General features: G+C 38.7%; 1 protein-coding gene and 1 long non-coding RNA gene across 3 annotated transcripts in view; both read right to left on the bottom strand.

The window, feature by feature from the left end:
* The window catches only part of sowah (ankyrin repeat domain family member sosondowah), a 40,558-nt gene extending 15,264 nt beyond the window's left edge, over positions 1 to 25,294 (bottom strand). For both annotated transcript variants that reach the window (XM_086834454.1, XM_086834450.1), the window contains exons 1-3: positions 25,027 to 25,294; positions 24,193 to 24,917; positions 16,535 to 16,675 (exon numbers count right to left, since the gene is read on the bottom strand). In XM_086834454.1, coding sequence (XP_086690580.1) covers positions 16,535 to 16,675; positions 24,193 to 24,917; positions 25,027 to 25,153 — 993 coding nt within the window. In that variant the 5' untranslated portion in view covers positions 25,154 to 25,294. The remainder of the gene's footprint in view (positions 1 to 16,534; positions 16,676 to 24,192; positions 24,918 to 25,026) is intronic.
* LOC147643509 (uncharacterized) lies at positions 19,665 to 22,586 on the bottom strand. The gene is made up of 3 exons (XR_015272041.1): positions 22,395 to 22,586; positions 20,397 to 22,336; positions 19,665 to 20,281 (listed from the first exon to the last, which is right to left on the bottom strand). It is a non-coding gene; the product is annotated as an uncharacterized LOC147643509 (long non-coding RNA).
* Positions 25,295 to 26,934: the final 1,640 nt, after the last annotated feature.

Here is a 26,934-nt window from a genome sequence, read left to right as displayed (position 1 = left end):
CATAATAAAATATATATTTATATTTTTATGATAAATCAATACTTTAACATAGCTTTAGATTTGGGATACTGCATTCTGTTTGATATATAGCACGAATTCAGTTCTCCGAAGACATCTAAGCTTCTTTGATGTGCAATTCTTCAAAAATATCCATAAGATGAATATCTATCTTCAAATGTAATATTTTTAAATTTCGATAAATACATAAACATTGACGATATTTACTTTATGATAAAAGGCATCTTTGAGGTATCTTTGACAATATATTGTAAGAAACTTTTCCTTTCGATATACAAACTATTTTTTATACTATTTAGGTCTCCTATCTGACAAATTAAGTAAATGATGTCACAGAACTGGTATTGGTATTATTAGTTTTATGAGATATTGCTTCAAAGTTCCTAGTTTTTTCTACAGTGTTTGGCTTTCGGCACAGGCGGTCACAGATTTTGTGCCGAAGAGGAGCAGAGCCCTAGAGATTGCGAGGCGAAGATGGGGACCGGAGACGTGGCTGGGAGTTGGAGTTGAGGCTAAATCTTCGTGCTGATGCTGGCGGTGATGCTGGGGATGGAGTACGTCCGTCTGTCCACTACGCAGGCAAATGAATAACCCTCACCTCATGGGCAATCGCGAAATCGCGAGATCTACGCAGCGCGCGGTCATCGGGCGCCTGCCAAAACTACGGAAAATAATTTATGCCCCAGTCGACGGACCGCGCAACACATTGGCGCAACATGCTCCATGCTCAGCGCGGAGGCAGCAGGCAACAGAAATCACAAGAAACACAGCAACAAAACAACAAAATAAAACAGAAACAAACCAGCAACAAACAGCGAACTGCGAACTGTGATCAGCGGGTCGGATGTTAGCCACAAGAGGACCCCGGCAACGGCCAAAATTATAAATTAATGAAATTTATGCACAATAAAATTGCAAGCGAAATTATTGATGCAGTCGTTCACGCTTTAAATGCTCCCTAAATCAAAAAAAGAGCGCCTCGAAAATTATTAATATGGCCGGTGAACATGCAGCCAGACAATCACATGGCGCTAGGCAGACGCTACAAAAAAAGTAAAAAATAAAGTACAACAAAAATAAGCAGTCATACATTCGCATATTTAAAAGCAAAAACTGAATGTTTGTGGCTATGTACAAATGTGCACAGGTAACATAGTATAAGCGCCGGATATGTTAATCGGTAGAACATGCCTCCCTCCTCCTGCCTCCATTACCATTACCTTTACCGCCTTCTCTTGGCCAATTTGCGGCGGTGTGTATCTTGTTTTTCTATTTGCTATCCAGAACGTGGCCTATAGTAATGCCCCAAAATGGAGATGCATTTAGACTTTATATATTACATTTTACAAATGGGATTGTATACAATTAAAAGTTTGTTATACTCCTACTACCTCAATTTAAAAATAATTAATTTATTGAGAGGTGATCTGTCTCAAATCAGTTTACTATTGATTGAGGTCATGGAACAAGTACACGAATGTTTGGGGCAAGCCAATTTATTTACTATTTCTTCACTTGAAAATGATTAAGATTTAAATGAAAAGGGGATCAATAAGTATCTATGACCCGTAAGTAACTATGATCAGTAAATAACTAAGATCAGTAAGTATCTATGACCAGTAAAAAACTATGATCAGTAAGTATCAATAAACATTAATAAACTCTGAACACTAAGTATCTATAACCAGGAAGTAACTATGATCACTAATTATCTATGAGCAGTAAGTAAATATCTATTAACATTAAGTAACTAAGATCAGTAAATATCAATGAACATTAAGTAACTCTGAACAGTAAGTATCTATGACCACTAAGTATGTATGACCAGTCACTAACTTTGAACACTAGTAAACAATGACTTGCAACTTTTGTAACACAACACGTATTCGAGACGTGGCTGGTAGAAGTCACTTCGTTCCGGGGATGGTAGAACCAGTTGGGAATCATATGCACACATGTGCGAGATTTGTTTTGGAACAAAATTAGGAGCAAGCTATTTCAATGAAACTATGGAGTTTATCTTCGACATAATTTTACAAGTAACATATATAAGTCGATACATGGCGAATCGGTGGACTATATATCATATATATACATAGATATAGCTGCCATAGGAACAATCGGTCGATTTATAAAATATGATCAATAATTAACTATGAGCAGCAATTAACTATGAGCAGTAAGTATCTATGACCAGTAAGTAACTATGATTAGTAAGTATCAATGATCAGTAAGTAACTATGATTAGTAAGTATGTATGATCAGTTACTAACTTTGAACACTAGTAAACAATGACTTGCAACTTTTGTAACACAACACGTAGAGAGACTTGGCTGGTAGAAGTCACTTCGTTCCGGGGATGTTAGAACCAGTTTAGAATCATATGTACAGATGTGCGAGATTTGTTTTGGAACAAAATTAGGAGCAAGCTATTTCAATGAAACTATGGAGTTATTCTTCTTTATAATTTTACTAGTATATAAATCGGAGGATGGCGAATCGGTGGACTATATATATACATACATATAGGAACGATCGGAAAATTTTAAGAAAAAAATTATAACTTTTCCAGTTTTCAACAGATTTTCATCAAATTTGGTATATAGCCATTATATATTTTTGCACCTCTTTTAAAGGCGAGACAATATACTTTGACTATTAACCTTCAGTTTTAAAACAAGTTCACACAAATCAAATATTTTGCGCAACCTTTTAAGGCTGGCCATGGCATTTTTAGTTTACTTCCCTTAACCTTTAATTAATATTTTTTAAGAAGAAGTTTTTTGTTAAGAAACCTCTTGCTAGTCTGAACACAGTTTTACTTGCTACTATTTATGTTTGATGGATGATGAACTTCCTATAACTCTTCATGACTCATTAAAATAATATAATACATCAATTTTAAACCACATTTGAAATATATTTCTATGTACCTATATTTACTTTATTAATTATAATTTCAACGGACATGAAAAATTATAAGCAGGTATTAAACTTTCAACTAAAAACAGTTTTCAACAATATTTATTTATTTTAAACACAATTCACAAATCAACATAAATATGCCATTCCAATTTAAATAAAGCTTTTTTAGTATATAATTGAATTATTCTACTGTAAGTCACTCTAGAAAATGACATTAACACCCTTGTAAATTATATTTATTAATATCATCAGCTTAAAAGGCCATTAAACAAAGTCAGAAAAGGGTTTAAACAACAAAAGTTAAGCCCCACAAAACCATCCTTCTGAGAAATCTGCAATTTATAAATGCGTAATTTGAATATAATGTTTTCATTTTGTAGCCAAAAATGTAAATTAGTTGCGGTGACTGCTGCTGATGCATCATAAAATAAATTGTCAAATTACACAGACCAGATAGATTTCACACCGCATTTTAAATTTTCTTTCCCCCTCCTAGGGCCCTTTTTAAAGTTACAGAGAAAATTTTGTTTAAGCGAATAAAAAACAAAACAAAAAACGGCTTTATCTTATCGCAAGCTGGGTTTTGGTTTTGGTTTTGGGTTTCCTTTTAAGCAACTAAATGGAAATACTTGATATTCCACGAACTATGGGTATGTAAATGCGTCAAGATATATATATATATATATTTAGTACTGGGCCAACTTAGTCCCCTACCAAAAACCCAAAGGGTCCCACCACAATTTCGTAAACTTACGCAGAAATCTCAACTCTGTTCAGTTCGGACCTCGTTCGTGTTCTCAAGACAGGTAGCGCTCTATTGGGCTTATATCAGCGGGCTAAAAAATTAGTTCCTCAACGATGACAAATTAGACGTCATTAAGACAGAGCGGGCCACAGTGACCTCATCTCCTCATCCTTTCTGGGAAATCAAAACCGGGGGACGTGGAACGTGGAACGTGCAACAAATGGGCATGGCCATCCCTAGTAGCTAAGAGATACGCGCGTGGAACTGTTACTCCACATTATTTATGATAATCTCGATTCTGTGGCAGGCCCCAGACCTCGGGCCACAGCAGATCGGAGATGCCAGATCCCAGATCCGCAGGTCTCTGGTCTCGAGGTGAGCCAGAGAGACCCGGTCCAGTCCATCAGGTCAGCCACTGGCGTTGCGCATGCGAACATCACATCACAACATCAGGCGCTGCGTGTGGGCTCCAGACTGGATCCGTTCCTCTTCCGTTCCTTTACCTGTTGCCAGATTTTGCCGGTTCCCCCAGACAGAGTCCAGATTAATGCGAAGTGACATGTTTAAGTAAAAGATCCAGAAGCTTATCCGATAATGGCCACCATATTTATTAAATGGCGTATTTAATTTGAGTCACTGAACATGGAGCACAGGGAAAAAGAAATAGCTGAGAGTTTATAAAAAGGGTTTCTTTAAAGAATGAAATCTTTCAGCAGAAGTAGAGATTTCAACAAGAAACAAAGGAAAAGGATTTTAAGTTTAGATAGCATACTATTTAAAGTGTAAATAGATTACAACTTAGATAGATTATAAAGGGAATATAAACTAGACTAAGCTTTCGTTGAGTATATTAATAAATAGATTATAGTTTTGATTATTAATTTGTAGTTCTAAAATGTTAATTGAGAGCCTTGATAAGTCATCATATCTTCTCTTTTATAAAATAAACCTTAATTCAATCTTTAAAATCCCACTTTTGTCTCAGTGCTTCCCTTTCAGCCAAGCCGCAAGCATAATTAACCCAAAAACGTGGCAGCATCTTTAATTATTCTAGGCATATAGTAAAGCCGCGTCGGCGGCGGCAGCAATTGGTATCCAAAAAGGACCCAACACAGGCTCACGAGATGGACCCTACAGAAGATCAGAGAGAGAGGAGGAGACAGTGGTGGCTCCTGCCCAGACGACACGATTACCCCCAAATAGGCCCCGCCATAATCATTTGTTTCGGGCCCTAACAATGCAGTATCGATAGCGTCGAGGATCCTCCATTCTCCATCCACCATTCTCCTCGGCTCATGAACCAAGTTGCAACAGCGGCCACCACCGTCGTCGACGATGGTTGCTCCTGCTCCTACTGCTCCTGCTCCTGGCCTTGTCGTTTCCGCTGCTGCCGTCTTTAAGGCAACTTGCAACTTGTGCTGCCAACTTCACCAGGTTGCCAGTTTTTGAGACAACACGAAGATTAGCATGCGTGACTAACAGAATTTTGTTATTCGCGGCCGTCGCGACTCCTTTGGCTCCTTTTGGCTCCTTTCGCGAATCGTGCTGGCCACAGTAGAGGTCTCCTTTACTTTACCACCACCGCCAACCACGACTCCCGTAATCGTTTGTTAATTTTGCTAATTAATTATTGAATTCCCGATAAAGCGGCCATTGAGTAATTGGCGAATGCTTAAATAAAGCAACCGAGATTAACGCTTGCTTTGAGGATTCACTGAAGAAACGTTGGTAATTTAGATGAGGTATTGGAAATTAAATTCTTAATTGATTTGAGATAATTAAAACATATATTTTCTTATGAGAAATATATGTGTATTAAAATGTAGTAAATTGTACTAAATAGTACATATTAAAAGACATATATTTCTTTTTACTATTTAGCACATATTTATGAACAAATATTTTCCCAAGGTTTGATTTAATTTCATTGTTGTCGGAGTATATTGCTTATCATTCAGAAAAATTACAGCTTCTTGCCGAATAAACAAAAAGGTAAATATATATGAATTTTAGTTAATTTAACCCACATAAATTTATGTTAAAAACTCAATAACATCTTGTTTAAAAATCAGCTTAATGATTTTTCTTTAATATAAAAATGTTTCAGAAACCAGATCATTTCTTTGTTTAAATCATTGATAATATCTCAAAACCTTGCATAGATTGTCTGTGAACTTGTACTTAATAATTTTAGGTGCAATTCCTGTAAGAATTTTATCCTTTAAGTGTTGCTAGGCCTCATAGAGTAAATTCTATAATCATAATAATAATATAATGAAGTAAACCCCTACATAACTATCCCAAAACTTATAAATCGTGTTAATTGATATATGTTATATGATTTTCTGCGACCATTTCCATTCCCAAGTTCTTGGCATAGTTGACCAGGCCAAGTTTTTGCCTTTTTGATATTTTATTTTTTTATTTTTTGACTTTTTGGGCAACGTAACCTTTTTCTGTTTGACAAGCAATTGCACTCAGCCCAAAAATGTACCATGGCTTTTAGTTTTGCAGAGGTTTCCTCTCCTTCGAAGAGGAGTCTCGGCGATCGCGACCCGTTGCATGTCTTTCTTTTTTTCTTATATTTTTTTTTAATCCAACCCCAACCTCAGCCCCAACCTTCAGCTTTAGTCTGGGGACCCCTGGTTCTCCGGCTTCAGTCCCATCGTCCTCATCATCAGCTCTCCATCTGCATTCGTCCCGTTCGCACAAAGTTTAGTTTCGTAATTTATGATGTCGCTATCGCAGCATCAGTCCCAGGATTTTAGGTAACGTGCGAACCCAGGATGGAACCAGAATCATGGAGCAGGAGCAGGAGTAGGAGGACGAGCAGCATCAGCAGCAATCCCACAGGGCGCAGGGAAAACTATTATCAGAAGTTTTATGTAAATTTTTAAGCATGTTGCCTGCCTGCCAGTCTAACATCGGAAATCTTGGGTCGGCAGCAGCAACTGCCACAAGTTGCGAATTGTAATCTTTTGTCATCATGTTTGACAGCAGCAACGGCTGCCTTGTCGTCCTACGCATCCAGCAGCACACCTGCCTTGGTTCCCTCATTAATTATGCACAAGTTCCCTGTTCAATTTAACACCCTTTTACTATGGAGGAGAGTGAGTCCAGGCATAAGTCTCACTTCAATTGTTTTAAACTATTACATAATTGAGTTGGGAATGAAATATATTTAGAGAGAGAGAAGGATATGGATTTAAATTTAAGCTATACTTGTTATGAACTTTATTATAAGAAATAGGACTGATCTTTGAAAGATTTAAGTTGTAAAATAAAAACAGCAAATATTACAAATATCCTCTCTCAATTCCTTGTAAGATCTATAACTTTATTTAACGATCTACCAAATAATTAACCCTTCATTTGTACTTTTTCAACGCGTTCCATCCTAGCAAATTAATTACTTTTTTTTGGGGCCACAGTCGAAGAATAGGCAACACGCAAGAATAAAGCTTCCACAGGATAGGGGGCAATAAATAATTGTTTTTTTTTTTTTTTTATCTCCCAGAAGTAAAAGTTCAACAACAACAATATGAAAAAATAAATAAATAAACAAACAAGCAATACCAATATGGGCGGACCGATGGGCGGTCAGGAGATTTCTGTACTGGGTTTACACTACACAACGACGACGGCGGCCGCGGCGGAGTCAATTTGAAAAATCGATTAAATTCGAATAAATGTTGGCGAGTGGGCTTAGTCGGATTTAAAAACTCATAACAACCCGGCAACACCTCCTTTTGTCCAAGGTGTATACGGAACAATGTGTGGGGTTCCCCCATACCCATTTCCATTCCCATTCCCATTCCCACTTTACCTCCTCCTGCTGGCCGTTGGCGATTTCTGGATCTCGTAGGATCGGATGAGGATGGTATTATTCATATTTATTTTTGCACAATTTATGACCCGGCGAGCCCTCTGCGCATCCCTGGCATATATACGTACGTATTGACAAATTTGCAAGGCCCTCTGGTGCTGACAGGCATCCGGAATGGGAATGAATATGGGATTGGGGACTGGAATCCGGGAATCGAGGGATTCGAGGGGAATCACAGGAATCGGTAGCTGGCGCTAGTACATGGAACGGTGGCACTGCCTGCGACAGGAACACGGATTCTCCCAAGGCGAAAGCTAATCAATATACATACGTTCGGTTTGGCTTGGGATCGGCGTTGATTGCTTTGCCGTTTACCTCACACACGAGGCGATATTTTCGAGCACTCGGAAAAAATATTCAAATATAAAAGAAAACATTGAAAATATATCTAAAGAACATGGTAAAAGATACCAGTTACCAAGAAAAATAAAGGAGTAATCAGAATATTAAGAATATTGTATTTGATCAATACGAGGTTGGTTTCTCAATGTCTAGTTAATATTTACCGAACAGAAGGAGTACTAGTTCAAATACAGATTTTCTTCTTAGCTCATGTGAGAGTTAAATCTTAAAAATTAACTAAGAAACTTATCCTTCAAAAGAGATTTAAAAACCTATTCAAATTCCCGAGAAATCATTTCTTTAAGTATCTATAACTATAACATTATAACGCAATATGAATTCATTCAAAAAAAGGTATTTATGAGAGAGCATTAAATTTAAAATGCATTTACCAAATCCCAGTTTGCTAAAACAATAACCCCCCCAAATTTCCCCAGTGCATAAGCTAATAGAAACCCCATTAAAAAGTACCCAATAAGTTATTTTCCAAGTGTAAAGAGACCCCGCACACACGCTATTCCTTCGGTTCATGCCATTAAACGTGACAAGTTGCATGTCCAAATAAAGCAGCAATGACCTCCATCAAAAACCGATATCGCTGATCGAGATCCGGGGCCATCAAAACGGGGCGTAATAATCAAAAGGATCGTGTTTAATAAAATGCAAAGCATTCGAAATCGCCTTCCTGGGAGATTGTAATCGTCTCAAGATCAATTCCATACCATTCGGATCGAGGAAACTCTGGAGAGAAACACAATGGTAATGGCCACTCGGAGGAGACCCTCTTCCCCGGTCCCAGAGTCGATCAGGAATCCATCTTCGTCAGCCAGGCGGCGAGGCGATTGTCTGCCGGACTTCTTGGTGGTTAACATGGCGCCTGAGTTTGTCGTTTCGGGAATTGTCAGCCGAGGATCATCAGTCTGGATGGATGGATGATCGTCTCAATGACTTTGACGCGCTTACTGACTTCCCTTCTTTTGTCTGCCATCCACACATCCATTGTTCTCCCCTCACTTATTTTATTTTTTCGTGGCGACTGGCGGCAAATGGATGTCCATGGCCGGCTCATGAAATGTCAATCAAGTCATAGAAATCGCATTGCTGATTGACTATGCGAAAGTAGGTGCTCCGCGGAAGCTGGGTGAATCCCGGTCCGAAGACCCAAAGTCGAGGTTGGATCCACACACAGCCGCAAAACAATTCAATTGAGGCAGCAAATAAATCACGTAGAATGGACTCAATGATCGTGGACCAAAAGCTTTGTTTCCTAAAGGTTTTGTTGGGTTTTTGGTTTGGTTTTTTTCGTCCCCCCGATCTTTGGGCCTGTGACAGATCTCTGGTGGGTTCTGTGGCAGGCACAAAAAATGCCCACGGTCCAGGCTACAGGCTCCCGAGGTTCTGTTTTATTTTCTCTTATTTTTTTTTTTCGTTTTGGTTTTGGTTTAGCCTTTCGCTTGGAACTTTTCGTCGTAGTTATCTGGGAAGTTTTTCGAATGTCGCTAATTTGACGACTGCACGATTGCATCAAGTCGCCGGCGGGCACAGGACGTCTTCAGTCTGGACGAACTCCCGCCGATGCATTTACAGATAAGCTCAATTTCGTTTTTGCTGACACTTTACTTTACCCTCGGACCGGTCGATGGTCGAACCTCATCGAGGAGCAGCCCCCAGCATCGCCGGTTTTCACGTTTTCGAGTTTCGAGTTTTCGAGACATGTCGCCGATTTCGGATGGCACAAAAATAAAAATTCCAGTCCCCAAGTCACGGAGCTAAACACGCTAAAGTCTCTCTTAGCCCCAAAAGTTAACTCCTTAATGGTCATAACAGTTTCTTCAATGGCTTTGCATTACCAACCGCATTGGTCATAACCACCTCAACTTTATATGCTTAATGGCAAGACCACTACAGTCTAAATTCAATTAAGGTTCGATTTCAGTGACAGAGTGTTGGATATTCGGTTTGATTTTGCCCAAGAGCAGCAGCCAGCCAGTAATTGTGAATGACAATAATTGTGGAGACAATCGCACAGAGCTCTCGGACCCATGTAGAGGTGATTCTGGCCACATTCTGCCCGGCTAAGACATCCGTTGGAACGTGCAAGATGTTGGCGCCAACAGCGCCACCCAATAATGCCACAGGGATACTCGTAATAATAAAGACGAATTCCAGCAATGCAACTCCAAGTTCACTCCAATCGTCACTTGGAACTTGGAACCTGGAAGGATGACAGTTGGAAGCTCTGCAGGAGTCGACAGTTGCTCATGTTTTCGGTGGCAATTATGGCATTGTTATATTTTTTGTAGAGTTTTTTTGAGAAGTAAATGAATAAGTAGTAGATGATACAGGAAATTACTTTTCTTAGGGGTCTTTTCGGTTGTAAAAACGGAGAATATCATACAAGTGTACTAATGGTACTTGGGAAATTAAAGGGGACTCCTTTCCAGGGCTTAACCTGCTTAATGTTCAAAGGTTATAAAAGTAGTAGAAAAGATCTTACACAAGAAAATGTGTTGCAGTCTACGTTATACTATATTTTCAATGTGATCTCTATACAAAATATTTCAAAAATCGCACACTTGAGTCTCCAACAAATACCTGCAATTTAATCCTAGGTAATAAGACATCAAATCCCCAACAACTATCAGTGAAAGCTCATGACCCAAATCAGGGGAATGACTTCAAAGACTATTTACGACAAACGACAATTAAATGGGGAGTTTTATGTCTGGAAGTATATCAGTGACAAAAAGCCGGATGACTGCCCTGCTCTTTCCCAGAAGGGAAATCCTTTCGCATGTCAACCGACAGTATTTCCACCATTCACATTAACCGGCAAAGACAGACACCGGTTGAACTCTAAACTGCAGAATAACTAAATTTATATATATACAAAGCCGCTGCTGTTCGAGGGAAATATTTTGATGACATTTATGCGTTTTAGTCCACATTTCCACGTCATATGTCGGCACAGAGCTCTAATTAAATTTAATAGCTGCGCAGTGACATAAAATTGAGCCACCAACGTGGAGGACGACAACGACGACGACGACGACGACGACCGGCGGTCGTAAACACATTTGATTTGATTTCTGGAAAGGCTTCACTCATTTGACAGCCAACGTAGCCGTTTTTCGCCGGATTGCTGATTGAATTGTCACCTCAATTTAATGATGCCATCCCCTATCCCCATTCCAGTTGCTAGTGTCTTTCACACAAGCCGACGGTCGCCTTTTCGGTTTTGATGTTTCCATTTCATCTGGAAGGGAATCACATGCTTGGCGGCGCCACCAACGCCGCTGACACACATAGAAATGGAGTCGCAACATGGGAGATATATCTAGTATATATATAGTATATCCAAAAGTGCCGCCAGAGACTACTGTTCTGTCAAAGGTGTCAGACGTTTTATTGCCTTTTGTGGACGACCTGTTGAAAAGTTCATGGTCACGATGTGCAGAGTGTCTGCAGACGGACTTTGAAGATGCTTCTCCTCCTCCTTCTTAGATCTTTGAGTGGAAGCACTTTATGGGGATTATACAATTAAAAGGTGTCATAATAATTTTAGAGTGAAAAAACTTCCTTAATTCGAAGTAGTTCTAATTTAAATATAGAGCCTTGGCTAGGACCTTGATTGGTCCAACTCGTAGCTCAACTCGCTCTCATCTATATGGGCTTGTCCAGCCCGCTGGAGGTTTGTGTTTTGTATCCCAAAGTTTAATTAAATTTCTGGCATACGACATCAGCAATCAAGCCAGTGGCAACATGGCACCGTCACCGGTCACCGTCACCATTGCCTCCACACCCTGGGTTAGATAGATGCACAGTCATGGACATGACTCTGTGTAAACGGACATGCACATTTGAATTCGGTTAAATAGTCCACCTGGGCATGCCATCCACATTCACATTCACATTCACATCCATATCCAGGAGCCAATCCGGAGTGGCTAATGTTTTTCGATCGGGTTCAGGAAGGGTTTGAGGGGCGGTTGATGGAATGCCCTTGTACAGGAGCACGGGATAAAAGCCATATAGGCGGAAGGTATCAGGTATGTGCATATATGTATATTCAAAACGACGGCCGCTGCTAATATGTAGTAGCGAGCGGCTTATAAAATGTTACAAGTTTTGTATTAATTAAAAACTTTGGCTTGTGTGTGTGTACTTTTACCAAGTTATATATGTGTGTAAACACGGATATATATATTTTTTCCCTGCGGCAGAAGCTGCTCCTTTTGCACATTCAGGTGTTCCCGTGCGGGGTTTTTGCACCGGAAGAAATTTCAAGGGGCTTTTTAATGGATCAAAGAAGATCGTTTGGAAATTCTTTAGCAAGTTTAATCTATTGAAAATCATAATTATACTTAGTTTTAGCTATTTTTATAGAGAAAGGGGGATAAGTTTTTTCTACTGGCCTATAGAAAACGTTAGATTCTTAAAAGGAACTTCGTTTAAAAAAATAATTTGTTTATATTTGTATACAATTCTTCAGGAATTCATTTCAGAAATTAATTTATATTATTGATATATTGCTAATATTTCTATTATTTCATTATTGTAAAAATCAAACCAATACATAATCCATATTCCTTTACAACCAGCGAGCTGAAGGCCTAAGAAGCTATGGCTCATAACTCTAAGTTAGCTCTTAGTTTAGAACTAATTGTAAGCTTTAGATAATTAAAAAATATAAACTATTATGTATAACTTTTTTTATTCATATCTGACTCTTATAAAAAGGAATTCAAGACTGGATGGGATATCAACCTTTAGTGATTCGGTTTCCACCAAGAGAACTAATTAATACAAGCTTTGCTGACAGTTGTAACATTTTTCTTGGGCTCTTGTATAAGGGTTAATGGCTGAATCTGTAGTTGGGAATTTAAGTCTATATAAGTATCTTATCTTATATCCATATATCTATCATATCTTTAAGCTTCTTGCTTTTGTGGTGAAATATTTTTGATGGACACTATATTTGAATTTAATTTATTACATTAGTTAATCAATTAATTTATTTATTAATGTGTAAGAACCCCCTTTTTCGCTCTGTGCATGTGGGTTGGACCTTCGCAACCTGAGCGCGGGCTTGTCTATTGTTTCTCCGTCCGTCTGTCCGTCCGCCTGTCCGTTCGTCTGTCCGTCCGCCTGTCCAGTCCCGTCCGTCTGATTTTGGGTAGGGGCAGTGGGACCGCCCCAAATAGACAAGCATGCACCGTTTTGCAATTTAAGCTTGTCGACGTTGCTGGTGCCGTGATGTTGGTGTTGCCTTTCCAGTCCCCAATCCCGGAGTACCCTGTCCCTGGTCCCTACCTATGTATATTCTCCGCCAGCCATGCATCCATTCCATACCATTCCATCCATTTCATCCATCCATCAACGTGTTTGACCTAGCCGGCAATTCGGTTTGACATGCGGGTAAATTGAATTTTCCTTGTTTCGCATTTGTTTCGAGTTGTTTCTTTTTTGATTTTGGCCCGTTGTACGAATTACTTATTCAAATTAAAAATATTTCTCTGTTTTTTCCTCTTTTTTTTTGGTGTTTTTTTTTTTTCGTTAGCCATGTTTTGTTACCCGATGACTGGGGAATATTTATTTGGAGTTTCTCTTCACAATTCTCGCCCATTTTATTTACATACGCGTACATATGTAAATGGCCGACATGAGAGAGTGTGAACAGTGTGTGCACTATGTAAATACATAATCCTGTCCAGGCATACAAGTGTAACTGAATAATATCAGAATAACTTTTTCAGGTTTACTGCAGATTTTCACTTGGAATATGTTTCAAGTTTAGTTTTGAAACTAATTTTTGGGGAGCCCTGTGTTAGGAATAATATTATTTTAAGGGGTATCATGAAAAAGGGAAAGGGTTTTGATGTACAATTTAATAATATATATAGATATTTTTACTTTAAGACTCGAGGGCGAGTTTTTAGAACCCTTGGAGGTAATTAAATATATTTTTTAAATAATTAATGAGGGTAATTAAGGAGAAGTTAGTTAAAGGAATATTTTGAATTTAAAATGAAATTCTAAACACAAATGAGTATCTGATACTATCAATAATTCCAGAGATAATTTCATAAACATAATTAAATACGTTTACAAATGTTTAATATTTCTAAAATATAAGTCTCGTAATGGATATTAAAATATTGTATAGAAAAAGTTTTAAAAATCATCCTTTATCAACGATTTTAAAATGAGTTAACCTTCCAATCTCTTAATTATCTTCTTCCTCAAAACACTTACAATTTTTATCGTAAAATCAGATTTTTTAGTTAGCTTCTCATTCACCAAATAAAGCAAATTAATACTCATTCCGTTTTTTTTTGTTTAATTTTTATTCGTTGCCTCTGAGTAAAACTTGAGGCATTAGGTTAAGTGGCAATCTCCTTGTGATTTATGGCTATTTCCGTCTCATTGCGATTTCAGTGATTCAAGGAATTGAAAGCGCCGCAAAATGAGCTGCCAGTTGGCAGTTTGGTTATCCGGGGAGGCCGCTGTTGCTGGCTCATTAATTGATTGCACTTATGGCCCCCAAAAGATTTGCATTCGCATTCGAATGCGTACATGTACGCATATGCAGCCGAGTGTGCGGAATTCATTATTTCCGGGAACAGTGCATTTGTACGGCAATTAGTCCGCTCGGGGGCATCATAATATACCACGAATAAAGCGGCTACAACCACGCCCATCTGCCCATCTGCCCAAGTGCCCATGTGCCCATGGTTATGCCCATGTTCCTCTGCGGACGGCATAAATCATCTTGCAAACGGGGCCGACGCCCCAGTATCAGCCACGGCGTTGGATATGTGGGACATAAATACCCAAAAACGCCATCTAATTGAGAGACACCACTGGCAGTGGCACAGGGACAGGGACAGAGTAAGGCAAAGGCAAATCTGGTGCGGATTGTATTGAGTTCTCACAGTAAGGGAACCCGCACGAATCCCCCCTTATAAAGCCCAATCTTGAGATGTCGCGAGCGGAGCCATTTTTCCATGTCTCATTTGCGGCGACCCTCGGGTATTGGGGCTCGACTTTCCCCCAATTTTCAGTGGGGTCACACGCATCTCATAAATAAGTCTTAAAAAACATATATGAGTAGGCTTTGATGAACTAGGTAATACCCAATGTTTTAAAGTAAAAGGTATTCAAAGGAAGGAAACTATTAAAGGTTAAGTAATTTAAAATCTATTACCTGTTTTTACTTCTATTATTTATCTATTTCTTTGATACCTATCATATTTAATTAGTATAGTATATCTGAGTATTATAATTTATTTGTAGTCTCATCATACCCTGTGCTTCTGTCTATTAATTATTTAGTAATAGGAAAATCTCGCTCTTGTTCTGTTTTATTTATGATCCTTTAATACAAAAATTTCTCCATCGCAATAAGTTATGCTGGCTGCATTCAAATATTGTGTCAAAACATTTTTGATTACCAACAATAAACAATTCCTAAAATAAGCTCAGGTAATAATTTAAGAACATTTCTTTTGAGGAGTAAAGCTTTGGAAAAAGGGTAATAAATCAAGAAAGATGTCTCTAAAAAATAATAAGTGCATAAATTATCCCAAAAAGTGAACCTAAGACGCTTTTTTTTAATATTTTTGTTACAAAAAATATATAGAATAAATAGATTATGATATTTGCATGGAAATACGATTGAAAAAGTTTTTGAGTTAAATATTTTATAAATATAAATTTAAAAAATCAGAGGACTTTAGACTTCAACTTCAAAATTCGATTAAATTTAGTCTTGTATACTGGAATTTGTAAAATTAGAACCCCTTTCGGACAACATTAAATTCTTCTAAGTTCTCTTAACAAAAATCTAAGCAACTTGTAAAAAAATTCTAAGAGCTAGGAAATCTTGAACCAAAATAAAGCTCTTAAAAAGAGCTAATATTTAAGACAGTTAAAAAATTAATTAATGTTTTGAAATACCCTGTTACAAAATCATGTTTCTCCATTAAAATCCTTAAATTTTAATATTAAGCAATTATGTTTGCAAGACACAATCAGACATTTGGAAAATCTTTGCAAATTTTGAAATTGAAATTGCTTGTATTCGCTTGTCAGCTGTCTCCTCATCCTCGACATCTTCCGGGGATCCCCCTCAACTCGTCAGTGGTTGTGTCCAGTCTCTATGTCTATGTCTATATCTATGTCTATATAGTGATAGTTAAGGCCTATGGCCGACGGAGTTTGTGCTCACGCCCACTTCTTAACATGCGCTACAAGTGCTAAAAATGCTGAAAACATATTTCACAATTAATTGTCGCCTTGGCTGGCGTTGCTTGCCAGTTGCCACTTGCCAGCTTGCCAGTTGTTTGCTATGCGACAAACGGCCCCCCTTTTTCCCTCTTATCCCCCCCCTGTTCAGCCGCCTTGCCACGCCCCTGTCCCTCGACTGTCGTTATTATATTTTCCTCGCATTTTTAAGTGTTGTTCGACATGGCAAAAACAACGCGTTGCTGCTTAATTTGTCGTAATTAATGCTTATGAATAGTTCGTACTTGTCGCATTTGTTAGTGCCACAACGTGGGTGGAAAGTGGTGGCCAAGTGTCTAATATCGAATGGAAAATCTTCAATTGCGACTTACCTGCAGCTTAACCAGTTCCGGGAACTCACTGGCCATCTTGGCCAGCTCCTGGTAATTAGCCTTTGCCATCGAAACGATCCACTCCTTAGCCTTGGGATGCGACAGTGTAACCTCCGGTGAATCCTTCTCCTCGATTAATTGCTAAAAGACACAGAGTTGGGAGATAGTCATGAGTTAGAGGGGGAGCAGAGTAGAGCTTGCAGAGGGGCATAAATTAATTATGCATGTTTCTGCCACTTTGTCTACGACTTGGCGGGGGCGGGCCAAAAACGAAAACAAGACAAAAAAATATAGAAAACCAAAAACGAAAAACATCGGCACGAAGCGGGAATAAAACATAGAAAGCCCATTGAGAGCATTAACGCCAACACAGTCGTCGCCTCCCGGAATATACGATTCTAATTTACCCAACTCTCGCACACACACTGGGGCACACACACTCGCGAGCGGGTAACATTGCCCCACAATCCCTGTGTGTGGCATCCGATGGATGTGCATATGGTTATGGATATGGATGTGGTTGTGGAACTTGGAGGCGGGGCCCAAGTGCACTGGGAGAAATACATTTTAAATCTATATTAAACTAAAGAGATTTCTTAAGAAGGAATTTAAATAAGAAGATAAAATCAGTTAGAATCATGAAAAAACATTTATCACAAATAGATATTTCAATCTTTCTTTACAAATAACTACCATTAATTTCCATAGAAACAATTAATATCAATTTAATTTCACAAGGAACTTGAAAACGAATCATATCATTATTAAACATAGGGTTATTTCAATAAAATTCGGTTATATGCAGCCAAGAAATAATAACTTTGATGATCTAAAAAGCAAAAAATTATAAACAAAGCTTGAGATTTCAAATAACTTAAATAATCCACAAAATTTCTTACGTTAGCAAAAAACCTACCCAAAAAATAGATTGAAACTAAAGCAAAAAAGGAGTATCTAAAATCATGTTCTATAAGATTGAAGAACATTAATATATATCCTAAATAAGCCAAGCTAACTTAAGTTTTAAACATAAAAATTCGTAATAAGCTTAAAGAGAAACTCCTTAAGAAATGTAACACAATATATAACTATTCAAGATCCTTTATATAAAAGCCATAATGTCATGGAATATTACTCGTGATCTTAAATCTTTCTAAACCATTTACATATGTATCTAAAAATCATTCCTAGATAGCCTTAAATTTTAAATATAAAAAAGTAGTTCATAAAGCGCATTCTATTTTTCCAAAAGTAGAAGGAACTACTTAAGAATTTCAGATCTAAAATTCTCTCCTACCTTAGATAACTCAAATTAAAAGATATATATTTATATCTATAAATTCCCATGTGTTATAAATCCCATATTTCCATATTTTTTCAAGTGTCTAAATAAGATGGCATCCAGATATTTGGGGGATGTGAATTCGTTTGAGGGGCGATAAGGATGTATATGTGTTGTTTGCGAGGGTGCAGAGACACGGGTGTAAAAGCTGGATGGTAATTATGCTCACGCATTCGACGGCGCCATCGCCATGTTCCGCCACTAATTATGAAGGTAATAATTTTTATTTATTAGGCGCGTGCTCAAGGCAGTGCCTTTCTTCCTCTCGAGGATCTTCCAGTGAAAAGAAAGTCGCTTGTTTTTTGTTTTTTGGTTCGTTGATTTACGGAGTTTTTTATGCCTAAAGGTGGGCGGGAGGGTTGTCTACTTTTCCCCATACTCATACAAACACTCACCCGCAAAACTCGGCTGCTGATAATGAGCCCTCTAATGATTAAGAGGGGATGGGTTTTCCGAGGAGATGGGAATTTACGGATGCGGATGCGGATGAGGATGAGGACTGGAGATGGGGGTTCCCCGAACACATGTGCCCGCGACAATAAGAACAGCAGCCGACATGTGTGCCTCATATTTACGAGCAAGCAACACATTTTCGGCAACTAATTATCCATTCGCGTAATGTTCGCGGGCCCTAACAAGGAGTGCATGCAGCGTTACCCATTCTCATTCCCTGAACTTTACCTGAACAACATCACCCACTCACTCTTTGTAGACCTTTATTATTATCCCGGCCTAACATTACATAGCTAATAAATACAACGACGACGACATTTGAATGCCGCATTTGGCCGCAGGATGCGCCGAACGCGTGCCAGGATCTCTCACTCCTTCGTTCGCTTCGTTTATTTACACGCCACTTGACTCCCGGAGTGTGCTCACGTTTTTCCAATTACGGCCAAAACGGGTGGCGAAAATCGGGGCACCGATTTTTCCCCCAGGTAATAGAGAGGAAAGTCGCCATTTGCAAATGCCGAGCAGTCAGGCATTATGGCATTCTGGGAAGGCAACGAGTCGGAGACGAGGCGACAGGCGTAACAGGAGCAGAAAACAGGAGCAGAACATCACAGAACAGTACAAACATTGAGACGCAGTGCCCCCTGGCAAAGTGGCCATGTCAATGCTAAACAAAAGAACCCCGACCCCAAAAACCGAACCCCAAAACGAACCCAAAAACGAAACCGCCCACCACACTAGGAAAAAATAAATCAAGATATAGCAAAATCACCCCTAACTTCAGAGCTTCAAGTTTGCAAATAGAAATGATTGGAAATATTAACCAATTATGAGAAGGATAACAAGGATAATTGGAGTTATGTCAGGTTTTGTCCTGAATGAGCTACTTTTCTTTACAAAATTATACAAATAATGAGGAAAGGATCTCTTAAGTTTATGATAATTTAAATTGGTTCTCGAAATATGCTCTAAAAGCTGAATAACTTTTAGGATATTAGGGAACATTTTAATAAAAGTTTAGGGAAAAGTTCGTTAGGGACCATAAACTTCCTTCAGGAACTTGTTTGTTAAAATATAAACTATATATTTGTCTTGGTAAAAGGAATATTTAATGCTTCCTGAAGGATTTTTCTAGTATTTTTTCAAATATATAATATAGTGAAAAACATATATTATATCTCAACTAAACATTGAAATAAAATCTTGTTAAAGCTTCCTGAAGGATATTTCTAAAGGAATAAAGTATATGTCATTTATAAAATGAAATAAAATAGAGTAAAATAATATATAATATATCATATTAACTAAACAATAATAATAAAAACCCTTCTTAAAATAAGTACCTTTCTTTTTCCCCGACTGCATTCACCCCCTCAAGTTACCCATTTCGATGGTATGTTGCTTTTTATGGCTTTCGCAACACACACAAAAAAAAAGGAAAAATAAAACAAAAATGGAAAAACTACGAAAAACCCAGAGCAACAACTCGAACTGGAACTCTGACTCGAACTCCAACTTTGAATCCCGGACAGGGAATCCCGGAGTTGAGGGCTTTTGAGCACCGGTTGCCCTTGTCTATAGACACACACTCGTCCTCCCCAATCGCTTGTTTGTTGGCCAGTTTTCTTATGTCCCGTGTCCCTTTATGCCCGATATTATATCACACAGCTGGCCGTTGTCCTTTTGTCTGGTGGATGCGGCGGCGTCGGACTGGCCATGGGTTCCCTGCCTGGGTCCTGGCTGGGTTCAGGGTCTGAGTCCTGGGCCATGTCCCTTCAGTGTTTACGTTTGGCCCCGTCGAGTCTTACCTTTAGGAGCGAAATGCCCACAAAATGGTTGTGTTTGCCATTTCCAGGATCCGGGAACCGGGATCCGGAGTCCATTCTGTCACTCGGGGTTGTGCTTTTTTTGGGGTGGGGGAATGGTTAAGGGTTGTGGGTGTGGCACTGACTCTGAGGCGGAGAGAGGAGGAGAGAGAGGGATTTGTTGCTGTTGTAACTTCAACCGCTTCGGGACACAGTCCGTTGTTGTTTAACAGCAATAACAACTTTTGGTTTGTTTCCTTACATTTTTAATTGGGTCCTTTGTGGGCTGCCATGGCCGTGATGAGAATGGCTTTGCCTTACTAATTTCTATTGCTGCTTATTGGCTATGTTAACATGTTTCACCAACTTGTTTTATGCAAAGGGTTCTTGCGCCACGGGTTCAGGTTCGGTTCGTCCTTTCTGCCACGCCCACTCCTCACTCCTTCTCTATATTCCCATTCGCAATGTGGATCGGACAGTTTTATATGCATTCTGGGACACAGGAGGTGCCTCCGATTTTAATAAGGATATATATGCGGTCTGTTTGATGCTGTGGGATTTGCTTTAAAGTATATATATTTGTGATAGAAGTTGGGGGTTTTAAATTAGAATCAGACAGGACACGGGACATGGGGGTAAGTTTTGCTTTAGTTTTTTGAATTGGAATAAAAAGGGATATAATTTGGAAGGTTTACTTTGGTATAGAATAGGTATGATGGAGATAAAAGTTGCAATTTTAAAGATAAGCTTACTTAAGTGACTTTCATGAACTCCTAAAAATGTTTATCAATATTTTTACTTTACTAATAATGTTGTGAAACTTCCTCTAACTACCTTGGTTATTCCAGGAATTCAAACTAACCAAAAGACCTTTCCATACATAATAGTTTATTAGTTATAGCCTCGTTTCCAATAACATCACTCATCATAAATTGGTATTTCCCCTTAACCTTTTCCATTTCATCAATCAAAATTGGTTAACAAAGTTACTTCTATCAATATTAGTTATTTAAATATTATAACAAAAAACACATTTCAAGTCCGCTTTTGGGGGCGTAAATTAATCAATCCTTTGCTATCGCACAACGGTGCTGAGTGAGCGTACAAAATGCAAAATCATCGAGCTAATTAAAAACGATCGAAACGAATTTAATTGATCAGCTAAGACTGTGGAGTCCCACAATTACAGTTGCGACGCCAAAAATTTCATGGTTCATCATGATGGATGTAAGCCACTTGCTCCCCAGTTTTCTTTATTTTTTCGTTGGGAACTGGTCACGTTTGGTTAAAAATCCCATGAATTAGAATATATATCAGAGGAATTCCAACAGAGATGACGAGCCACTTTCTTTCTATACAGTCTGCGATGATTAGTTATTTTCCCTCTTTTTGGGGCATCCATCAAACCTATCCCAATATATACATATTGTTTACAACTGAATTTTAATAATTGCATAAAGACGGTTGGCGCCACTCGGAATGATGGTGTGTCTTGTTAGCGAATCAATTTGTTAACAAGCTGTAAGCGCTTACAGATACTTTCTTTATCTGAATATCAGAGCTATCAAACCCGATCCGTATCAAGTGAATGATGATAGCCACCTTTCTATTTGCGGTATTCATGTTTCAGACAAATTAATAATGACTTGTGAAAAAGGCAAGGGACTTGTGTAAACTTATTTCAGTTTAAAACTGTAGTTAGGAACCACTTTTCAAGTTCTTGAAGCATATGTCCCTTTGATTTAAAGTTCATTTCTGTATTTTTAAGGGAAGTCTAAATCCAAAAACATGAAATACGTGAGAAAATCAAAGTTGCGGCGGCCGTGATGCTTTGAAATAGATTCCCCATATAGATATTTAAGGACGAGTTTGATTCTTCCATGTCCGAATGTCTGTACAAATAGGCACTTAAGTTCGCTTCCCGATGTTTTAGTGAGATTTTATAGCATCTGACGTGCCTGTTGTGCCGTTGACAATCCCAGTTTGACATATATCCACTGCTGTGGATGCTTCCTCTAAGCATGTTCCAAAAGGGATGACACCATTCGTCTCTCCAAGACAGATTCGGATGATTTATGCACTGGGGATATACATATATATTCGTTTTCAACTCCAAATTGCGTGATTGACAGGCCTAAGTGGTTGACAGTTGTTTGACAATTCGGGCCCAATTGCACTACTATATAGGCCTGGTAGCATTAACTAAGAAACGAAACAATTTCTTCGTAACGCTTGACAAATTCCACTGCCACATGCTCACCGCTCCCCGATTCCCGAGATTGATATTTCCAAATTAGAATCCAAGAAGGAGAACATGCTACAAATTATATATGTATCCATCTTCCGGAAGTTGAGTGGATTTCATTCGGTGAAGTGTTGAAGGTTTTCCCTTGTTTGATAATTGAGTTGGTCTAATTTTTGGAAATATTTTAAGTAAGTATATATTTCTGGGTTTATATGGTGGGATTATAGTTGTAAATTGATTTGACTATGATGAATGATTTATTATGTAGGGATAAATACTTGAGTTTTGTTCTTAATACTATTTTTTAAATTGCAAACAGAATTTCTGACTTGATTTAGGGAAATATGAAAAATCAACTTTATAGAGCTGTTTTTGAACTTAGCCTTCAGCACTTTTAATGCTAACCAAAAACATTTTTCAACATATTTATCATAAATTTCCGCAATTGGGAATTCTAAGGCAAAGCTAGTGATAAAAGCTCTAATGCTAAATGTTTTATGGTGCTCTTTGGACTTGGTTTCTTTTCAGAAAGCTTCACCAAACTCTCAGTAGAGTGTATTTATATTGTAATTTTGCTGAAATTAATATTTTTCTATAAAGTTTTCCAAGAAAAACTTGAGCTAAACTAAAGCAAAGTGATATAGCCTTTTCATATAGTTTTCTTTAACTTCCCAAACATTATTTTTTTTATATATTAAGAAAGTATAGAACGGTTTAAGCTTAAAAATGTAAAAATGTCTACTATAATTCCCTCTATTTTTCTCAAGTGTTACCCTGGTCTTTATGCATTTCTTGGCCACACACAAAATTTCTCACGTAACTCATTCCTGGCTTGTACTCGATATGTAGTAACGTACACATAATAGGCTTTTGGGGTATCAAAAATATAAAAAATAAAGGAAAACAACTGCAGAGCCTGCAGAGAGAGAGGAGAACAACAAACACCCGCTTGGCCTAAGTGCCAGCGAGCAGTGTCGTCATGGGCAGTTTGATGGAACAAAGTTACTAAACACATCGGTCTCGAACTTGGATTCGGAATCGGAGTACATGTGTCCGCACATGTACGTACACATGTCGGGCATCAGCTCTCCAGTCCGTTCTCCAGCGGGGACAGAGAAAAAAAAGTGGACGAACGATGCAGGCGCATGTAGTTTTATGAGAGACTTACATTTATATTGTCCACTAATAAAATTAATGGATTTATTCAATTCGAGCTGGCGGAGCTGTGCTGGTGGCAATTCGTGACAAGGCTCTGGGAACTGACAGACAGTTGGGTGACCAGCCAAGAGAGCCAAGTAAGCAAACGTCGTTGCCAGCAGTTCCACTTGAGGTGTCCCAGAAAAAAGCCTGGGACAGCCACTGCTGATGCATTGACAATAATTGTTCGACTCGGGGTTTCAAGGGCCGCCAGATCTAATCTAAGCCTGATTTGTAGCAGAATAACAGCGACATTTGAAATTATGCAATGATGGGAACCATTTCTGGGCTAATCAAAAGGATTTACCCTGTAAAACTGGCTTATAATAGGACCCTGTTTAAAGACCCTGAGTAAACTTCTTTAGTTTTTCTTGAAAATATGATAATATTCATAGCTATGCGACCATAATTAATCACAACTTAAAACCCTTGCAAAAAAGGTCGCATTTCTGAATTGTCTCCCAAGCGAATCTTCCCACTGACACACACATACAGGAAATGGAACGCTTGAGAGGAAAGGCCTCCGACTCCTAAGCACCCGCACTTGCAACCGCACACCCTTCTCCGGCACCCGCATGATGGCTAATGCTACTCTAAACCAGTTCTCGTCACTCACCTTCTCTGGCTTCTTCTTGGCTGGCGGCGATATGATTTTGGCCTCCTCTTCGGATGCCATCCGGTTGAACTTGCGCGTGGCCTCCTTAACGCTCATGGGATTCTCGGCCGCTTCGCCAGTGCCACCACCACCACCACCGCCGCCCTCTGGCTTTGTTTCATCAGCCACCTCTGGCTTTTCATTGGAGCTGCTGTCCGTGGAGGCACCAGAGGAGAAGGAGAAGCGCGGTATGTTCTCCTTGTTGGCCAAGGCATCATCAATGGAATTGGAACGTGTGGCCTGCTGGGGAATAGGTTCCGGATCCTCGGCTTTTGTTGATTCCTGTTTTTCAAGGCGCCTGGGATCGATGCGTGTTATGGCAGCCGTGAATTCGTTGACGCAATCCTTGTAGCTCTCCTGGTGCTCTTTGTTTACGGTTACTCCGGTGACTGCAGGCGCAGGCAGTGGTGGAGCTGGAGCTGACGCTGGTGCAGGCGGCGAAGTGACCATCGGTGGGTTCTTGTAAGGCGGTGGCTGCCTCATGGGAGAGTCAAAGTTTAGGGAAGCGCCGCCGGGACTCGAGGGCTCCGGAGCACTAGAAGCAGCGGCCACCGCCCGCTCGGCGACCTCATCCGAGGGGCACTCGTTCACATACTTTTTGCGCAGTATCAAGAACTTCTGATTGTTCTCGTTCTTGATGGTGGACAGCAGGGTCACATAGGTCTTGAAACGCTTGCGAGCCTCACCTGCAAAGGTGCAATTAAGATATGCATTTAGCATAAGGAAACTTCTCTTATAACTTCATTTAACTTCTTTGATTCAACAGGTTTTCCAAGCCCCCCAAAAGTGACTCACTTTGCGACTGCGGGTGCGTGAGAAATTTCTTGAAATGCTTGACCAGGGCATGATTTGTCACTTTGCAGTCGTTCGCCAGCATGTAGTTACGTATCTCGGCAACGGACAACTCTTTTGGCAGCTCCATATTAATTTTAAACGCGAAAACCGCACTTTTAAGCACTTTTTTTACGCGAAAATAACAAAATTTAACCCAAAACAGAACAAACAAAAACAAAAGGCAATCGATAACTGGATTTATCGACTGCAGATATACGGAGGCATGCGGAAAAAAGCTCGCTGATTTAGCTGGATGACACAACTATGATTGGCATGATACTCGGTAAGACGAGATTTATTTGAAAATTTAATTGGTTTTCTTGAATTTATTAATAAATATAAGTACGAATTAAATAATTATATAATACAGATGGTATTATAATCAATTTAAAGTGTATTTACATATTAACTTCATTATTATTTTAGGGTACAACTAGCTATGTAGTAAATGTCTTTGCAAAAGAAAAGTAGGCAAACTAAAACCTACTTTAAATAATATTTGAATTTAGCTTTTCTTAAATTAATAAATAATATTAAAATTAAATTATATAATTATTATAGAAACTTATAATGCGACATAATGTTAAGAAGTTATATATATTTTTTTTTGGGTTTACAAAACTAAAACATTTTTTAATCTCTGAGCATTCTAAATATGGTAACAACGTCCTATAAAATATTTCTAGAATACTCTTCTGAGGGAGGAGGCTAAATGTTGATGCTAATTAAGAATATATGTGATTTCTATGATCCTAAATCACTCGTTCACTGAGTAGAAAACTGTTGACTAAAATTATAACAGCCTGTACTACATAGTATAAATATACAACCAAATTATTACTTGTATTTATTATTTTACATTGTAACCTTTATATAATTTTTAGAATAATATAATATACACCATATATTTTCAATAAATACTTGACTAAATATTATCTAAGAAGTTTTAAAAACAAATATACAGAAAAGGCTTTAAATCAATTATGAAATCCCTTTGGCATGTTAACTCTCCGAATCGAATTGCAGGTTGATTTGCATAAGATTCAACTCAATCTGAAGATGTTCTGCCGTCGAGTCTTCATTATGCAAAAGTAATATTTAAAACAGCTACGAAATTAATTCCTGAGACACTGCGAAATGGAAATGCAGAGGGCGGAGCTGGGTGCTCGGAGGAGGAGTGTGAGTATGTGGGCCATAGACCGAGTTGATATCCTTCTCAATTGGCCAAATGGCTTGGATTTTCTGTGTGTGTGCCGGCAATTTGTTGAATCGACGTCATTTATCATCCGCACGGAGAGAGCTCTGCTAGCCAAGGAGGAGGTGGAAGCCACCAGCCACAGCCGATGACAGTGACAATGGCGCATCTGGATACACAGATTGGGATTGTATCTTTCACTTGCATTTCAAGATGCAAATGTCAAGACGCGTTGTTCTGTGCTCTCAGCAGGCCGTCCGTCTCCCCCAAAGGGAGTTCTCCTCCATGTCGCAGATGCGCACTAATTTGTATCTTTTGAATCGCATTCGTATCTCGTGGATGGGTGAAGGCTTGAGCAGCCTTGAGCTTAGAAATGTTTCCGAAATAAATGTCTCTTATTTATTATATTCTGGCTATAGAGATTATGCCTGGGTTGGCCACAAGTGTTGGTAAATATATATTTATTGTTGAAATATAGAGTTATTTAAAACAATAAGGATGTTATCTTCATTGAAACTAATATATTTTTAACAATATGTCTTTCCTGCTGATAAATTACTTGGTTAACCCCTCAATTTAATCCTCTTAAGCATGAAGTGGACTTCAGTTAGTCCAAGTGCCATTTCTCCTGGGAAAACTAAAGGCATTCCGATCTCGGGAAGTAAACGATCAGA

Source organism: Drosophila serrata, unplaced genomic scaffold (assembly GCF_035046125.1).
Source record: "Drosophila serrata isolate PLE 108 unplaced genomic scaffold, ASM3504612v1 contig_272, whole genome shotgun sequence".
Lineage (NCBI taxonomy): Eukaryota > Metazoa > Arthropoda > Insecta > Diptera > Drosophilidae > Drosophila > Drosophila serrata.
The sequence above is the reverse complement of the archived record's forward strand: the minus strand, read 5'-3'. Positions and strand labels throughout refer to the sequence as shown.